The sequence below is a fragment of the Paroedura picta genome, chromosome 12 (genome assembly GCF_049243985.1).
Source record: "Paroedura picta isolate Pp20150507F chromosome 12, Ppicta_v3.0, whole genome shotgun sequence".
In the NCBI taxonomy this organism is placed as follows: Eukaryota; Metazoa; Chordata; class Lepidosauria; order Squamata; family Gekkonidae; genus Paroedura; species Paroedura picta.
The window spans coordinates 6,392,322-6,406,139 of NC_135380.1; the positions used below are offsets into that span (position 1 = coordinate 6,392,322).

Sequence of the window (13,818 nt, forward strand, 5' to 3'; positions counted from 1 at the left end):
CGCAGGCGTGGAACTCTGCCCCTGCGTGGTTGCGCCCGCTGTCACGCCGCTGCCGGCACCGCCCCCCCCCCCCCGCGGCGCGGCGCTGGCTGCGCCCGGACGGAACGGCCGCTTTGGCGGCCGAATCGCACAACCCTAGTCATAACCTTCCAATGTGGTCCAACAGCTTGAGCAGCCTGGTGGATGTCATTTGCTCTGTTGACATTCATGTTAGTAGTCTGTGCCACATTAAAGGCAAGAGAGATAAATATCAGTTTTCTAACTTACAGAACTTTCCTGGTTTCCTGGAAGAAATTTGACTTGGGTACAGGTGTTTGGTATCTCTCAGCCGTACTTCCCCCTGCCATGTTTGTACAGCTGCTAAAAGACAATATTGTATTCACGGTTGCACAAGAGCGCCTTTCCCATTAGCGTCTGCGCACTGGGAAGAGACGGGTTTTAATTTGTGCTCCATAAGAGATAACTTCCAAAAGTTCCTTTCAAGTTTGTGTCCTTGACTTCTTTCTGCCCAACTAACGTGTATCTCATTAAAATCAAGAGTTCAGTAGCACCTTTAAGACCAGCCAAGACTTATTCAAGGTGTGAGCTTTCGAGTGCAAGCACTCTTCCTCAGAAAGCACTCGAAAGCTCACGCCTTGAATAAATCTTTGTTGGTCTTAAAGGTGCCACGGGACTCCAATTTTATTATGCTGCTTCAGACCAACATGGCTACCCATTTGAATCTTGCGTATCTCATGTTTGTTTTCAATTCAGCTCTCTAACCAAAGAACTTGCAGAAGTTGCTTTTCCTGTACTACGAATCTTGCTGCAGCACATTTGCATCAAGGTGGGTTCGATTACGGGTTTCTCTGTGGCACCACAAAAGCTTCTCCCTTCTGCAAAAGGAAGGCTTGTTTTCTTCAAGTGGCTGCGACATTCTAGCAGGAAGAGGCAGAGCATCCAAAATCATGTTCCAGCTATACCTTGTGGCTAAATACCCACTAATGAATCTCTGCACCTTATGGCTTTCCAGTCCCCACTTGAAGCTGTCAAGGCTTGTAGCCGTCACCATTTCCTGCAGCAGTGAGTTCCACGTGTTAGTTACTCTTTGGGTGAAGAAGGACTTTTTCTCGGTTCTAAGCCTACTGCTCATTAATTTTACTGAGTGCTCGACTAATTAGAACACGCTTTTAAAAACTAGCAATTAAAAGCAGGGCAGTGAACACAGAGTGACCCCCTGCTCTATGCACTGGGCGTGGAGCAGGAGTCAGTGGGGGAGTGGTGGTGGGGAAGCTGTAGGGGGAAGCTGTAGTGACTCTTCTTCCTTATGCATGGGGTTGGACTAGATGACCCCTGAGGTGCCCTCACAGCTCTCTGTTTCTAATCGCAGTTTAAGTACTACACCAGTAGTACTTCTTCTTCCATGAAGAAAGTCAAATAAAACAGGTGTCTTCACTGATTCCCAGAAGATAAATATTGAGAGGGACAAAATTTCATAATTTATCTAGATGCGGACCAATCCTGGCTTAACTTGGCCCAGGGGTCACCAGTTGTGGCTCAGTGGAAGAGCCTTTGCTTAGCATGCAGGAGGTCCAGGTTCAATCCCTGGCATCTCCCCTTAAAAGGATCAGGTGATGAGAAAGACCTTCGCCTGAGATCTGGGAGAGCTGCTGCCAGCCTAAGTACACAATGCTGACCTTGACCAGACCAGGGGTCTGACTGAGTAGGAAGCAGCTCGATGCATATCTAGTCCCTCATTTCACATTCAAAGCTGTTTTGTACGGAGTCCGTCCCTGCGTCCATCCTTCCCAGTTAGCAAAGTGCCTGGGCAGGGAGCAACGACCCAGGACCTTAGACAGACTGTTGTCTTGCCCAACATCTGCTTCCTGAAATGCCTGGGGCTGAATCTAGAACCTTCTTTCTCCAGTCCTTTAGCACAGCAGCAATGACCCACCAGCCTTCGTTTAGGCTCAACACTACCCCTTATCCTTTTCCTTCCAGGTCCCCGATAAGTCCGAATATCGCACGCACGCAGCGCTGGTTCTGTCACAATTGCTGCATCAGCTCCCTTGCGCGGAGCATGCCGATTTCATCGCGTGGCTCTACAGATATTCGTGCAATAGCAAGGTGAGGTTTGAACGTGTGGCCCCCCTGGGGTCTCGGTCGCTGCTTCCATGGGCCGAGTGTCCCAGGAGCTGGCCGCCCGGACCTCTTGCCCTCCCTTCCGACAGATCTCCTATCGGGTGTTCGCCCTCGACGTTGCCTTGGCCCTGCTGGACTTTCCAGAGAGGGAACACAACAGCTCCATGCCGGAGGATCAGCAGATGCTCCTGAAGCACAAGTTCCTGGTGCAGGTGATGGTCTTCGGCCGGTGCTCAGACAAAGCCCCGACGGTGCGCAGCAAGGCCCTTTCGAGTTTCGCGCAGTGCCTGGAGACGAAGACCACGTCCAGCGTTGAGAACATCCAGGAGCTGTTGCAAGGCAGTAAGTGTGGTGAGAGGAGGGGGTCTCCTGGTTAAATTTGGACCTGGGAGACCAATGTGGCTGCAAATCTCACTGAGGAACTGAAGGTGGTTGTGCCAAAGGGGGAAATGACTGACCCCATTTTCACAGCTCTGAGCTCCTTGGTGTGTGGTTCGGAGGGGGTGTGTTGAGTGTTGTACGAATATAACCAGGATGCTCTGGTACAATCACAACCCCAGAAGGGGGTGTCGTGGGGAGGCGTCTCCCTTGATCGCAGAGGGGGTTGGACTGCCCTGACAGAAGACTGCAGGGACCTTTTCTAGGCTATCAGATTTAAAGCAATCCTCTTTCTCTTGCTGTCTCCAAAGCTGTTGGTTCGACAGCCCTGACCACACATGGACCTGCAGGGGCTTCCTTGTCCAACGCGGAAGGTAAGAACGGCAGCCTGATAACCACAGTGCCTCCGTGATGCCGTGTCTGATTTAATATCCTGGGGAGACCGCATGCAGTTCTACATGATCCATTAGTTTCTCCACTCGGGAGCTGTTTCAGTCTCGCCTTTGTTACATGAACATACCTTCACAAAGACACTAATTGCCGTTTGCACCATAGGTCTCTTCTGCAGACAGCATCCAGCCCAAGATCCACTGGGGGGGGAGGGGGAGAGGCTGGACTGTTTGAGGCCGCCCTTTGGGGTAAGGGGAATGGGGAGAGGTGCTAAGACTGTTGTAGTTCTTTCCGCCATCATTCTCTTTTAAAGCCCACGTCATTTCCCAGCTCTAGCTCTTCACTTCTGCTTGTCTTCCTTGAAGGGCAGAGCGGACCACCTCCCCATGGCTTCAGTGCTGAGACGTCACACTTTCTTCAGCCTGGAGTGTCTCCCACATCCCACCCTGGTGCGGCGGCTAACCTCAGCAAAGAGCTGTAGCATCCCCATCCTCGCCAGCCTCTAAGATTCTTCCTGAATGGCTTAAAGCAGGGGTAGACAGATGTCTGTGGACCACAATTCCCATGAGTCCCTCCCAGCAAATGCTGGCAGAGGCTCATGGGAATTGTAGTCCATGGACATCTGGAGGGCCGCAGTTTGACTATACCCCTGCCTTAAGGGGGCAGGGGAGAAGAACCTCTCTGTTAATATTATCAACAAATAAACCCGCTGCACGCTTTCGTTTCCTGTTCTGCATCTGACTCTGGGCATGTTTTTTTTTTAAATTAAAGGACTCTCCCGTCCTCAGAAGACCTTCCCAACTTTCAAGACTATCGAAGTTAGCAACGAGCGTGATTCCAGCGATTTCGACGGTACACTGCAGCTCTCCTTGGGCTCTTTGATGTTCTTTGCCAGCCCTTTTCATTTCAGCCTGAGATGTACGCGTGCACGCGGCAGCTGTCTGCAAAGCTCCCTCGAGAAAGCCTCTCCTATTTAATTTTTTAATTTTTAATTTTATTTTTTATTTATTTTATTTTATTTTTTATATTTTATTTATTTTATTTTTAATTTAATTTATCTATTTAATTAATTTATTTATATTTTAGTTTTATTTTATTTTATTTTATTTTTTATTTTTATTTTTTTGTATTTTATTTTTATTTTATTCATATTTATATACCGCCCTCCCTGAAGGCTCAGAGTGGTTTACATGAATATACATGAAACTATACATGAAACCATACATATGATAACATTATAATATTATTAATAGATAAACCAGGTGACAGTATAACATAACAGTATATCATAACATAAACAGTGGTAACTCGAACAGGTCCAGGAGTCTAAGTGGGTTTCTGGGGGGAGGGGGGGGCAGATGTTGGTTGGTTGGTTGGTTGGCCTGGCCTCAGCCAAAAGCCTGGTGGAAGAGCTCCCTTTTGCAAGCCCTGCGGGACTATTTTAGTACCTGCAAGGAAGCCTAGGGTTAGGCCCACCTGCTTCCAAAGCTCTGGAGGGCCTGCGAAACGGCACTTTTCCGCCAGGCATTTGGTTGAGGCCAAGGATCACCATTAGCATCCAATTGCCCCCCCTCCCCCCCGGCCTGACCCCCAACACCCTCCATTTCTGGTTCATAGCAGTAATCTTAATTTCCAGGCACGTAGGGAATAATTGGAACGGTGATTACCAAAAGGTTTTAATGTATCTTAAATTTTAAATGTGTACTGGTTTTTAATCATTGTTGTGAGCCACTCCAAGACCACCTGGAGACTGGAGTGGGGTGGGGTGAGGTGAGGTGAGGTGGGAGCTATAAATCAAAATTCAAAATATAAATAAATAAAATAAGAAAAAAGAGCATCTTAAACTCACAGAATATAGCCATACGCAGTAAGTGAAAGGGAGGGGGGAGGGAGCTTTCTTGTATAACCCTTTAAAAAGTGGTTGCCTTGTCAGGGTCACCTTTCAGGTAAATGTAGGTACATGAAATAATTTGTACATATCAAACTTGCAAAATGACTGCTGCCTCGGATACTTTTGCTCCTGGATTCCTCATTCTGTTCAAATCTCTTTTGCCCTCCCCCTTTGCAGGAAAGGAGGTCATGGCTCTGCTGAGACTGAGAGCTGGGGATGAGAAGACCAATGTTAGGAAATCTGCCCTCCAGGTATGTCCCTATTCTGCTCAGGTGCCCAGACCCCTAATAATCATAGCTGCAGTTTTCAGAAACACGTAATCTGTCTTAAAGATATTCCACATGCTCTCCATATGCCATTTGTTGAACCCCAATAAATATCTTCTCTCCCAGTTGCAAAGAGTTGTCATAGATTTTTTTTTTCAGAACGTTGTCTTGTCTAGCATAGCACGGTTGGTGGCACCTGGTAACAGCACTCAGCAGTCTTTGTCAGCCATGCGCCCTGATTCCTTTTGTTTAGCCCCCTTTATTAGGGACTGGTTCGTTTGCATTGTTGTGGGATAGGGATCCAAATCATCACCACATCAGGCCAGAGAATTCTTCCAAGTTATCACTTTAATGGCTGCAGGCATTAAAATGTGACACCGGGGCTCTTTTTCCAAATCCAGTGTGTTGACCCTCCCTGGGCACAGATTTTTATACAGTCAGCATAAAGGTAAAGGTATCCCCTGTGCAAGCACTGGGTCATGTCTGACCCTTGGGGTGACGCCCTCCAGCGTTTTCATGGCAGACTCAATACGGGATGGTTTTCCAGTGCCTTCCCCGGTCATTACCGTTTACCTCCCAGCAAGCTGGGTACTCATTTTACCGACCTCGGAAGGATGGAAGGCTGAGTCAACCTTGAGCCGGCTGCTGAGATTGAACTCCCAGCCTCATGGACAGAACTTCAGAGACAGCATGTCTGCTGCCTTACCACTCTGCGCCACAAGAGGCTCTTACAGTCAGCATAACACCCCAAATTAGATCATTGACTAATCAGCCACTCTTGTACAATCATTATAGGGCACAATTGGGAATCTTTGCCTGTCACTGTGTCTGTGTGGTCAGATTTTTGTGTTTTGTGGCCTGGCCCTTTAGGGAGGGAGGCAGCGGAGCTGTTGTTCCACTAAAGGAGGTGGGTCCTCAGCACCTCTAACCTCTATGCTTTTCAGGGGCGGGGCCCTCTTTGTATCCCCCCCCCCAAAAAAAAATTGGCAATATGCTTACAACGTGCGCTCAGCTCTTGGGATAGGCTGGGGTATAAATCTAACTGAGCCCAATTGCTCCAGATTGGTATTGATAATGGCTGAGGGAGAATTCCTGTCCCCGGAAGCTACGCTCAATGATAAAACGGCTGCCAAACGGAAGCTTAATGCGGGCCAGCGCTTGGTCTCCCGCAGAGAGATGGATGGCAGCGTAATGGAATGTGTAAGCATGAATGAATTACTCTTTAACATTTAAGCCCTCATGTTTCGAATGCTTCCAGCAGCATAAAGAACGGGTGCGGCAGGGTAATGAATGAGCACACATTTGAATGCAAAGCTGCGTGTCGTTGGCTGACTGGGCTCAAAGGTTGTTACGTTTCCATAGCTGCACATTAAAGCTCGATGGACTCCTTGGGAGAGAAGGCTGTCCGTCCGGGGAATGTCCGGGGCCCACCAATATGTTAGTCTTCCAACTGGGAGTTCACCGTGCCCTGCCTTAGCAGGAGATCCTGAACCCCTCCTTTGCTTCCCCCTCCGACCCGGCAATGGTCGTTTGCAGCTAAATTGGGTCTCGTTGAATCAGAGCTTAGTAGCGATCCTGACATTCTGAGCTGATGCATATTGGAGATGGGGGTGGAGTGCTGCTTAAGGGGATGATATGCCAAAGCTGCCCTTTTCAGGGTACCAAGCAGATGCCAAGAAGAGATGAGTCATTTAAAGGAACGTGGCTTGGCACTTTTGCGCATTACCTTCTCCCTGGGGGGGTGTTGCCACAAGCATCCTTCCGGTAGCTGGTTACCCTCACCCAGTCTGTAATGCTTAACCTATGGAGTGTTAATGGCATGTTTGGTGAATTTGATGGTATCTACCAGATGTGAGGAGGAGTCACTTGATATGGGACCGATTCTTCTAGACTTTGTTCAATTGCATATCTTGCACGTGAAAGTTTAATTCCAAGATTTAGTTTTTCAGTTGATGCTCTCTGATTTCTAGTGGAGGACAGGGGCTCTGGGTCAGTCTTCTGCCAGAAAGCAGATATGTTTTTTTTTGTTACTGTGTTGATCACTGTGTTAGAATCATAGAGTTGGAAGGGACCTCCAGGGTCATGTAATGCAGGGGTAGTCAACCTGTAGTCCTCCAGATGTTCGTGGACTACAAATCCCATGAGCCCTTGCCAGCAAATGCAACCCCTGCAAAATGCAGGAAATTCACAGCTATCAGCCCAACCATAGCGACCCCAGTTCCATGCCCAGAATGATGCCTCCCGTCCCCAGAATCTGTGGTCTGGAAGAAATTTGCCTCCTGACTCCAAAGTGGCAATCGGCATTTCCCTGAGCATGCACAAAAGGGCCACAAGAACCGAAGACTGACACAATCTCTTCTGCCCACCCTCTCACCACATGCCTAAGTTTAAAGTGTTTGCCCCACACCTTGTCTCTTCTCTAGGTGCTCATGAGCATCTTGAAGCACAATGTGGTTCCCTGCACCCCGGAAGACTTGGCCACGCTCCAGGATCGGTGTCGAGATCCAGCCGTCTCCGTAAGGAAGCAAGCTCTGCAGTCCATTACGGAGCTCTTAATGGTGAGCAGGGAAGATGGATTCAGTTTCTTTATTGTAACACAGAGTCGGGGTGGGGGGTGTGAAACTGTGCGTCCCGGTGATCCTAATTCTGTGCTAAGGAAAGCTTAATTCAGCTGCCCTATATAAATAATGTAAATAGAGCATATTTGCATAATTTAATCAGTGTGTTTTGGTTGGTGGGTTTGGGGTTTTTTTGGTGGTTTTGCATAATTGAATTGTGGGGAGAGGAAAGGGAAGGCAATTTGTAGTTGCTTTGAGACTTCTTTGGGTAGAGAAAAGCAGCATATAAGCCCAGTTCTTCTCTCTCTACTCCAACAATGTTAGAGAACCTTTGCCATATCCCAGCAGCGTTTATGAGCCAAAATTAATCCTTCATTAGCCCCACAACACTTGTGATTGTTGTAGTTTTTCCTTAGGCAACAACTTCAGCCAGTTTTTGGGATTCTCGGTAGCTGGCTAGCCAGGCCTCCACATCTGCAAGGCCCCAAGGTCTCAGAGCTGAACTCTAATCGGGCTTCCTTTCATTTCAGGCTCACCCTGACGACGTTCTGGTCCAGAAGACCTGGCTGACGGGCGTCATCCCCGTGGTGATGGACTGCGAGAGCTCCGTGCAGGAGAAAGCCTTGGCCTGCCTCGACCAGCTCTTGCTGCAGCCCATCAAGCAGAGCAGGCACCAGGAGGCCGGGCAGAGCCTGGCCTGGGATCTCCTGACTCTGCTCACCAAAGAGAGTCAAGAACTGAGGTGCGGCCACTGGTGTGTGACTGAGGGCTTGCCCACAGCCCTGCTTCCCAACCGTTTTCTACACGATCTCGCTACTTCTGGGCTTTCTCAAGGCCTGCAGAATGTTTCAGGGGTTTCTCGATGGTAGAGAAAGTTGAGAAAGGCTGATCTCTCTCTCATACGCCTGACTAGGGTCAGAAGTCAGTTTTCGGAGTACTTTAGCTTTTGTGCTGAAACGCTCGCAAGTGTTGTAGGGGTGTGCTGACTTCTCAGAAGCCAGAGGCAGGAGGATCCTCATTGAGGTTTCTGTCAGTTAGGGAGAAGGTTTTTGGTGCAGGGGGTGGCCCCGTGCCCCCCCCCCCAAGCCATAACTGATGGGGCAAAGTGACATCAAGTCGCGGTCAATTTATGATGACACTTTGTGGTGATTTCGAGGCAGAAAGAACAACAGAGGTGGTTTGCCGTCATTTATCTCTACCTAGTAGCCCTGGGCTTCCTTCGTGGCCAGTCTCCCATCCAAATTAGTACCAGCACTGACCCTGCTTAGCTTCGGAGATGGGGCAAGCCCAGGTTGTCCAGGTCAGGACCCCGCCATGATTAGCATGAGCTTCATTAAGTTATGGACATTAAGAAGCCATTGCTTGAATAAGCACAGAGCTCTCCCTGTACGTGTGGCTGCAGCTCTGGATTGTGGGCAAAGCTACTGTGGCCCCTTGGATGGCAACTTAGCTGGGCCACATTTCACCGGAAAAAGGCCTGGAGGAGACCAGTGACATAGACTTGGCCCCCAGCTTGGTTTGTGCCAGAGCTAGCAAAGGGGGGGAAAGGAGAAAGGAGGCCTTGGCACCAGCTCCACCTAATATTATGAACACCGGTGCCCTTGGCTGACTTCAAGAAACCAGGGATTTGAAAGGGCCTAGGTTGCCCTTGATGATGGCCTGGTCCGAGTGTCCCGGGGAAAGCTCAAGAGATGCTTAGAAGGAAGATGATTTGGGACATCGGGCCACGCTGGGAGATGGGAGACGAGACTCATGGGGAAGCCAGCTTGAATTTTGGGGCTACCGTTTGCCTATCCTTAATCTGGTGCTTTAAAACTAGAGAGAAAAGCAGCTTGTCAAACGTTCGTTAGGAGCACATCAGTGGAGGGAAGCACCCCTCAAATGCAACATTCGTCTTCTATCCGGCTCCCAATATGCTCTTTGACTGTGATTAAGAATATTTCCAGAGCTTGTAGGAAGCAGCGAAAGGAGTGAAGTCATACTCCCCCCCCCCCCCCCATATATTGACAAGGACATGAATGCCAATTAAAAATACCGTATGTTTCTTAGTCAACAGCATGTGGCACTTTCCGAAATAGGAATGCTGATGCATTGGTCGTGCTGTGTCCTGATTCGCGATGCTGGTGCGAGTCCTACTTCAGGCCACTTCTGGGTTGCATGCTGGATCCAAGACGTGTCTTGCAATCCCCACGTCACCCCACCCCCTGACTGTGAGACAGGAGAGGCACCTTTGTGAATCAAAGTGGGTGGATACTTCAGCTTAGAGAATCAGGCCCCATGGTAACCTAAAGCCATGCAGGCAGCCGAAATCGGAAAAAGGGGGTCTCCAGATTTTAGAGTCCCTCTTAAATCAGCTTTATTCACTGGATTCTTAAGCATGCCTCTTCAGAGTTTTCTGGTCATCTCAGCTCCATATCTGCAGAACCAGGAACTGCGTTAATGCTGAATGGTTTGGAAATGTAACCATCTCCGAACGTCCCTTGCCTTGGCTGCCAGTCTTCAGATCTCCTGACTGCACCGTGCATGCCATAAAGAAATAAATGAATTCTGCTGCTAGGGGCTCTTAAGCAGTTCAAGGGCTGAGTATCATTAATCTTTGTTTCAGGAAAGCTTCAGACAGGTAGCCGCATCCCTCTGCAGTAGCCAGACAAAACTCTGGCCCAGTAGCCCCTTAAAGACTGACATAATGGTGCAAGGTGAAAGCATCTGGGTCAGAGCGCTCCTCATCAAATGCCGATGGGGAATGTTGTTGGGTCTTAGGTGCTCCTGGAGTGGAATTTAATTTTTCAGGCATGTCCGGCAGCATTCCAAGAGGCTTACGCTTGCAATAAATGGTGAAGCGGCTTTGAGACCCCCCCCCCCATTTACTCCAAATGGGTCCCCCCCCCCCATTGGCCTGAGTCTGGTCCTCACGGGATGTTTTCTTTCCCTTCCCTCTCTCGCAGTCGCTACTTAAGCAAAGCTTTCCACACGTGGTCCAAGCAAGGCCGCTTCTCCTCCACGTTTGTGAGCGGGGTCATGTCTCACGTGGGCACAGAGCGCTCTTCGCCCGCCTGGATGCTGCTGGCCAAGGTGGCCGGCTCCGCTCCCAAGCTGGACTACTCCAAAGTCATCGACACCTGGGATGAGATGAGCAGGCAAGTCGGATTTGGGGGAAGAACTCGGAGAAGATCAGGGGCAAGGAAGACCTCCTGCCCTTGCCTGGGGCAGCGACTGAGACAAGCTAGGCCGGTTAAGTGGCTCACTCCACAGGCGGGGCGCTGCCTCCGTTCAAAGTTGCTTTGTGGTGAATCAGGCTTGGCGTAACTGATCCATAATCGTCCTCTTTGGCTAGGGTTCCATGAAACCCTGGGGCTTCTTGATGGCCCTGGAAAGGTTGATTTTTAAGATATATTTTTAAAATTTACTAAACATTTATCAGTTGATATGGTTATGGCAACCTGCCCCCCCCCAATGGTCAATGCTAGGATCAGGAGGGGAGGACCACAGGTGCGTGTGGACACAGCTAGGCTTCCCATCCATATTCTGCATGATCTCACCTCTTCTTGAAGCCTGAAGAATCTTTCAGGTTTTTCTCAGAGGTAAAGAATAGAAGTGACTCCTGGGCAAAGGTCTTTCTTCTCTCTACTGCCCAAGATGGCCAGGCCTCTGTGCATGCAAAGTGTGCCGGGCTGCTGGATTAACACCCTCATCCTGCACCGCAACAACCTACAAGAGGAACTAGCTGCATTAACAATGCCTGGTGCACAGAGCGTGTCATGCAATGGCAGCCCCCTTGCAAAGAGAGCTGGTTCCTAGAGGTGGCAAATGCCCACCTGTACAGAGATTGTTCCAGAGTACAGAATCTGTACAATTAACAGGAACTGACCTGGGGGGCAGAACTCACAAAGCTGGGACATGAATAGGGCAGAATCTCTGCCTGATTAGGCTCCCTTCCCTAGCTTGGGCAGCCAGGCAGGCATTCCCCCTCTGGTATTTCTCAGAAAGTACAAGGGCTTGCCATTTTGATTTCCATCTTTCACCAAAAGCTGAAATTCTCCACCTGGTTCTTGGCCAGGCTCTTAGGGGCCTGCTTAAGGCACCAGGTATACATGCTGAAAGCAGGAGCGGTGTAGTGGTTTGTGCAGGGAAGGCCATGGCATGGTTGGAATGCATCAGCTGAGCATTCCGAAGGCCCCAGGTTCAATCCCCGGCATCTCCAGTTTGAAGGAGAAGGTAGTAGGCGATGTGAAAGACCAGAAGAGCCACTACCCATCTCAGTAGACAGTTCTCACTTTGATGAACCCATGGATTTGATTCAGCATAACCCAGCTTTATGTGAGTGTCAAATTAGGATCCAGTAAACCCAGGTTCAAATCCCCATATTAGGCCAGTCACATCCTCTCGGCCATATAAGCCACTCTGGAGCAAGCAAGAATATAAATGATGTAAATAAATGCAGAAGGGAGGCATCCAGATGTGTGTCGTCCGGGGGAGAGGGCTGTTTCTCTTGTCTAGTCCAGCACATCTGCAATTTCGCTTTCCCCTCTGATCTCCCCAGACAACACGACGCTGATCTAGACACCACAGTGCATGTGCTGTGTGTGATTGGCAGCATTGCCAAGCATCTGTCCAAGAGCATCCAGGAAAGGTTGATAGGTGAGTGTCTCTTGGGGGGGGGGGGAAACAAGTCAGGAGTGACCTTGCTCATTCTCCGAACCGTGACTTGATCCCTAAAGAATCTTATTAGTCCTGGCACTGACTCACGCTCAACTTTTGGCCTCCTTTTCAGGTGACATCAAATCCTGGTTGGGTGATTTCCAGTGCCCCCTGGAAGCCATCAGCTCAGCTTTCGAGACTCTGCAGAAACTTTGCCACGCCTCTTCAGATGCCCTGGAAGGAGCACAGGTGAGGCTGGGGACTTCGAAGGAGAGTTGGCTGTATAACCCCCTTTTCTGTATCTGAAGGAGTCTCAAAGTGGCTTACAGTTGCCTTCCTTCCTCTCCTCATAACATACACCTGTGAGGTAGGTGAGGGTAAGAGAGCCCTGATATTCCTCCTCAGTCAAAATAGACCTATCAGTGCTGTGGCAACCCAAGGTCACCAGGCTGGCTGCATGTGGAGGAGCGGGGAATCAAACCTGGTTTGCCTGATTAGAAGTCCGCACCCCTAACCACTACACCAAGCTGGCTCTCTGATTGCAGAGGTAGGCTTTTGCCTCACTGGTCCTCCGACATTGAAACGTAGAACCTTTGGCCAACTGCATTCTATAGAGCTGAAATGGAAGACTGGTTGGATTTGTAAAGTCAGATTGTTTAGAAAGACTATACAAGATGCCCTGAGCCACTGAAGAAAAATGGTCAATTTTGAAAATGAGGGTGCATCCAGATGTTGTTCTAGCTCTGACTCAGTAAAGAAGATTGTGTTTTAAAGCAGCAGCTGTAACGACTGCGTTTCCTTAGCAAACACGAACGCCGCTGTTCTCTCCCAATTGAAACAGGCATTGCTAAATGAGATCTGTGGGGGTCTCGTGTCTGTGTGCGAGAACTACATCTCGAGCGTTGTCCTAACAGAGGGTGGAGCAGAGCAGCTGCAAGAAGACGTCTTGGTAAGTAAAACCTATGGGGGTGGCCAAGCTGTGGCCCTCCAGATATCCATGGACTTCAGTTCTCATGAGCCCCTGCAGGCATGCAGAGGCTCATGGGAACTGTAGTCCATGGACATCCAGAGAACCACCGTTTGGCCACCCCTGAATAGCATTCTGCCAGGTGAGTCTTCTGTTTTTACCTTCCTTTAGATCAGCTGGTGTCTTCCACAGACTGTGCAGTACTGATATTGTTTTGTTGATTGATATTGTCGCGTTTCCCTTTTTTTTTGACTGTGGTGTCCCCTCCTCTGGCAGGTGAGGCATCTCTTCACCCTGGGCGAGGCGGCTCAGCTGTGCCCGGCTAAGGTGGAGAAGCGTATCTTCTTGCTGATACAGTCCATCTTGGCAAGTCCTCTGGCTGCGGAACAACGTAAGGCTGGAGTCCCCCAACCCTTTTTGAGCCGACAGGCACCTTTGCAATTTGGAGAGGAGGTGGTGAGCACCCATCCCCTAATGGCTGCCACAGGGGGCGGAGTCAGACCCAGCATGGCTGCCAGGGGAGGCGGATCCAGATGGGATAACCTCATCTTAGTATTGCAATAGAATTGTAGAAAGGGGGAAGGGAGAAAGAGGGAGGGGATTAAAGAT

The 13,818-nt window shown here is 49.5% G+C and overlaps 1 protein-coding gene across 2 annotated transcripts in view; it reads left to right on the top strand.

Moving 5' to 3' along the window:
* The window catches only part of NCAPD3 (non-SMC condensin II complex subunit D3), a 43,932-nt gene that overhangs the window by 11,324 nt on the left and 18,790 nt on the right, over positions 1–13,818 (top strand). For both annotated transcript variants that reach the window (XM_077306590.1, XM_077306591.1), the window contains exons 9-21: positions 754–826; positions 1,981–2,106; positions 2,211–2,463; positions 2,811–2,873; positions 3,661–3,741; positions 4,958–5,031; positions 7,470–7,604; positions 8,135–8,346; positions 10,550–10,741; positions 12,145–12,242; positions 12,376–12,491; positions 13,084–13,191; positions 13,486–13,600. In XM_077306590.1, the coding sequence (XP_077162705.1) occupies positions 754–826; positions 1,981–2,106; positions 2,211–2,463; positions 2,811–2,873; positions 3,661–3,741; positions 4,958–5,031; positions 7,470–7,604; positions 8,135–8,346; positions 10,550–10,741; positions 12,145–12,242; positions 12,376–12,491; positions 13,084–13,191; positions 13,486–13,600 (1,646 nt within the window). The remainder of the gene's footprint in view (positions 1–753; positions 827–1,980; positions 2,107–2,210; positions 2,464–2,810; positions 2,874–3,660; positions 3,742–4,957; positions 5,032–7,469; positions 7,605–8,134; positions 8,347–10,549; positions 10,742–12,144; positions 12,243–12,375; positions 12,492–13,083; positions 13,192–13,485; positions 13,601–13,818) is intronic.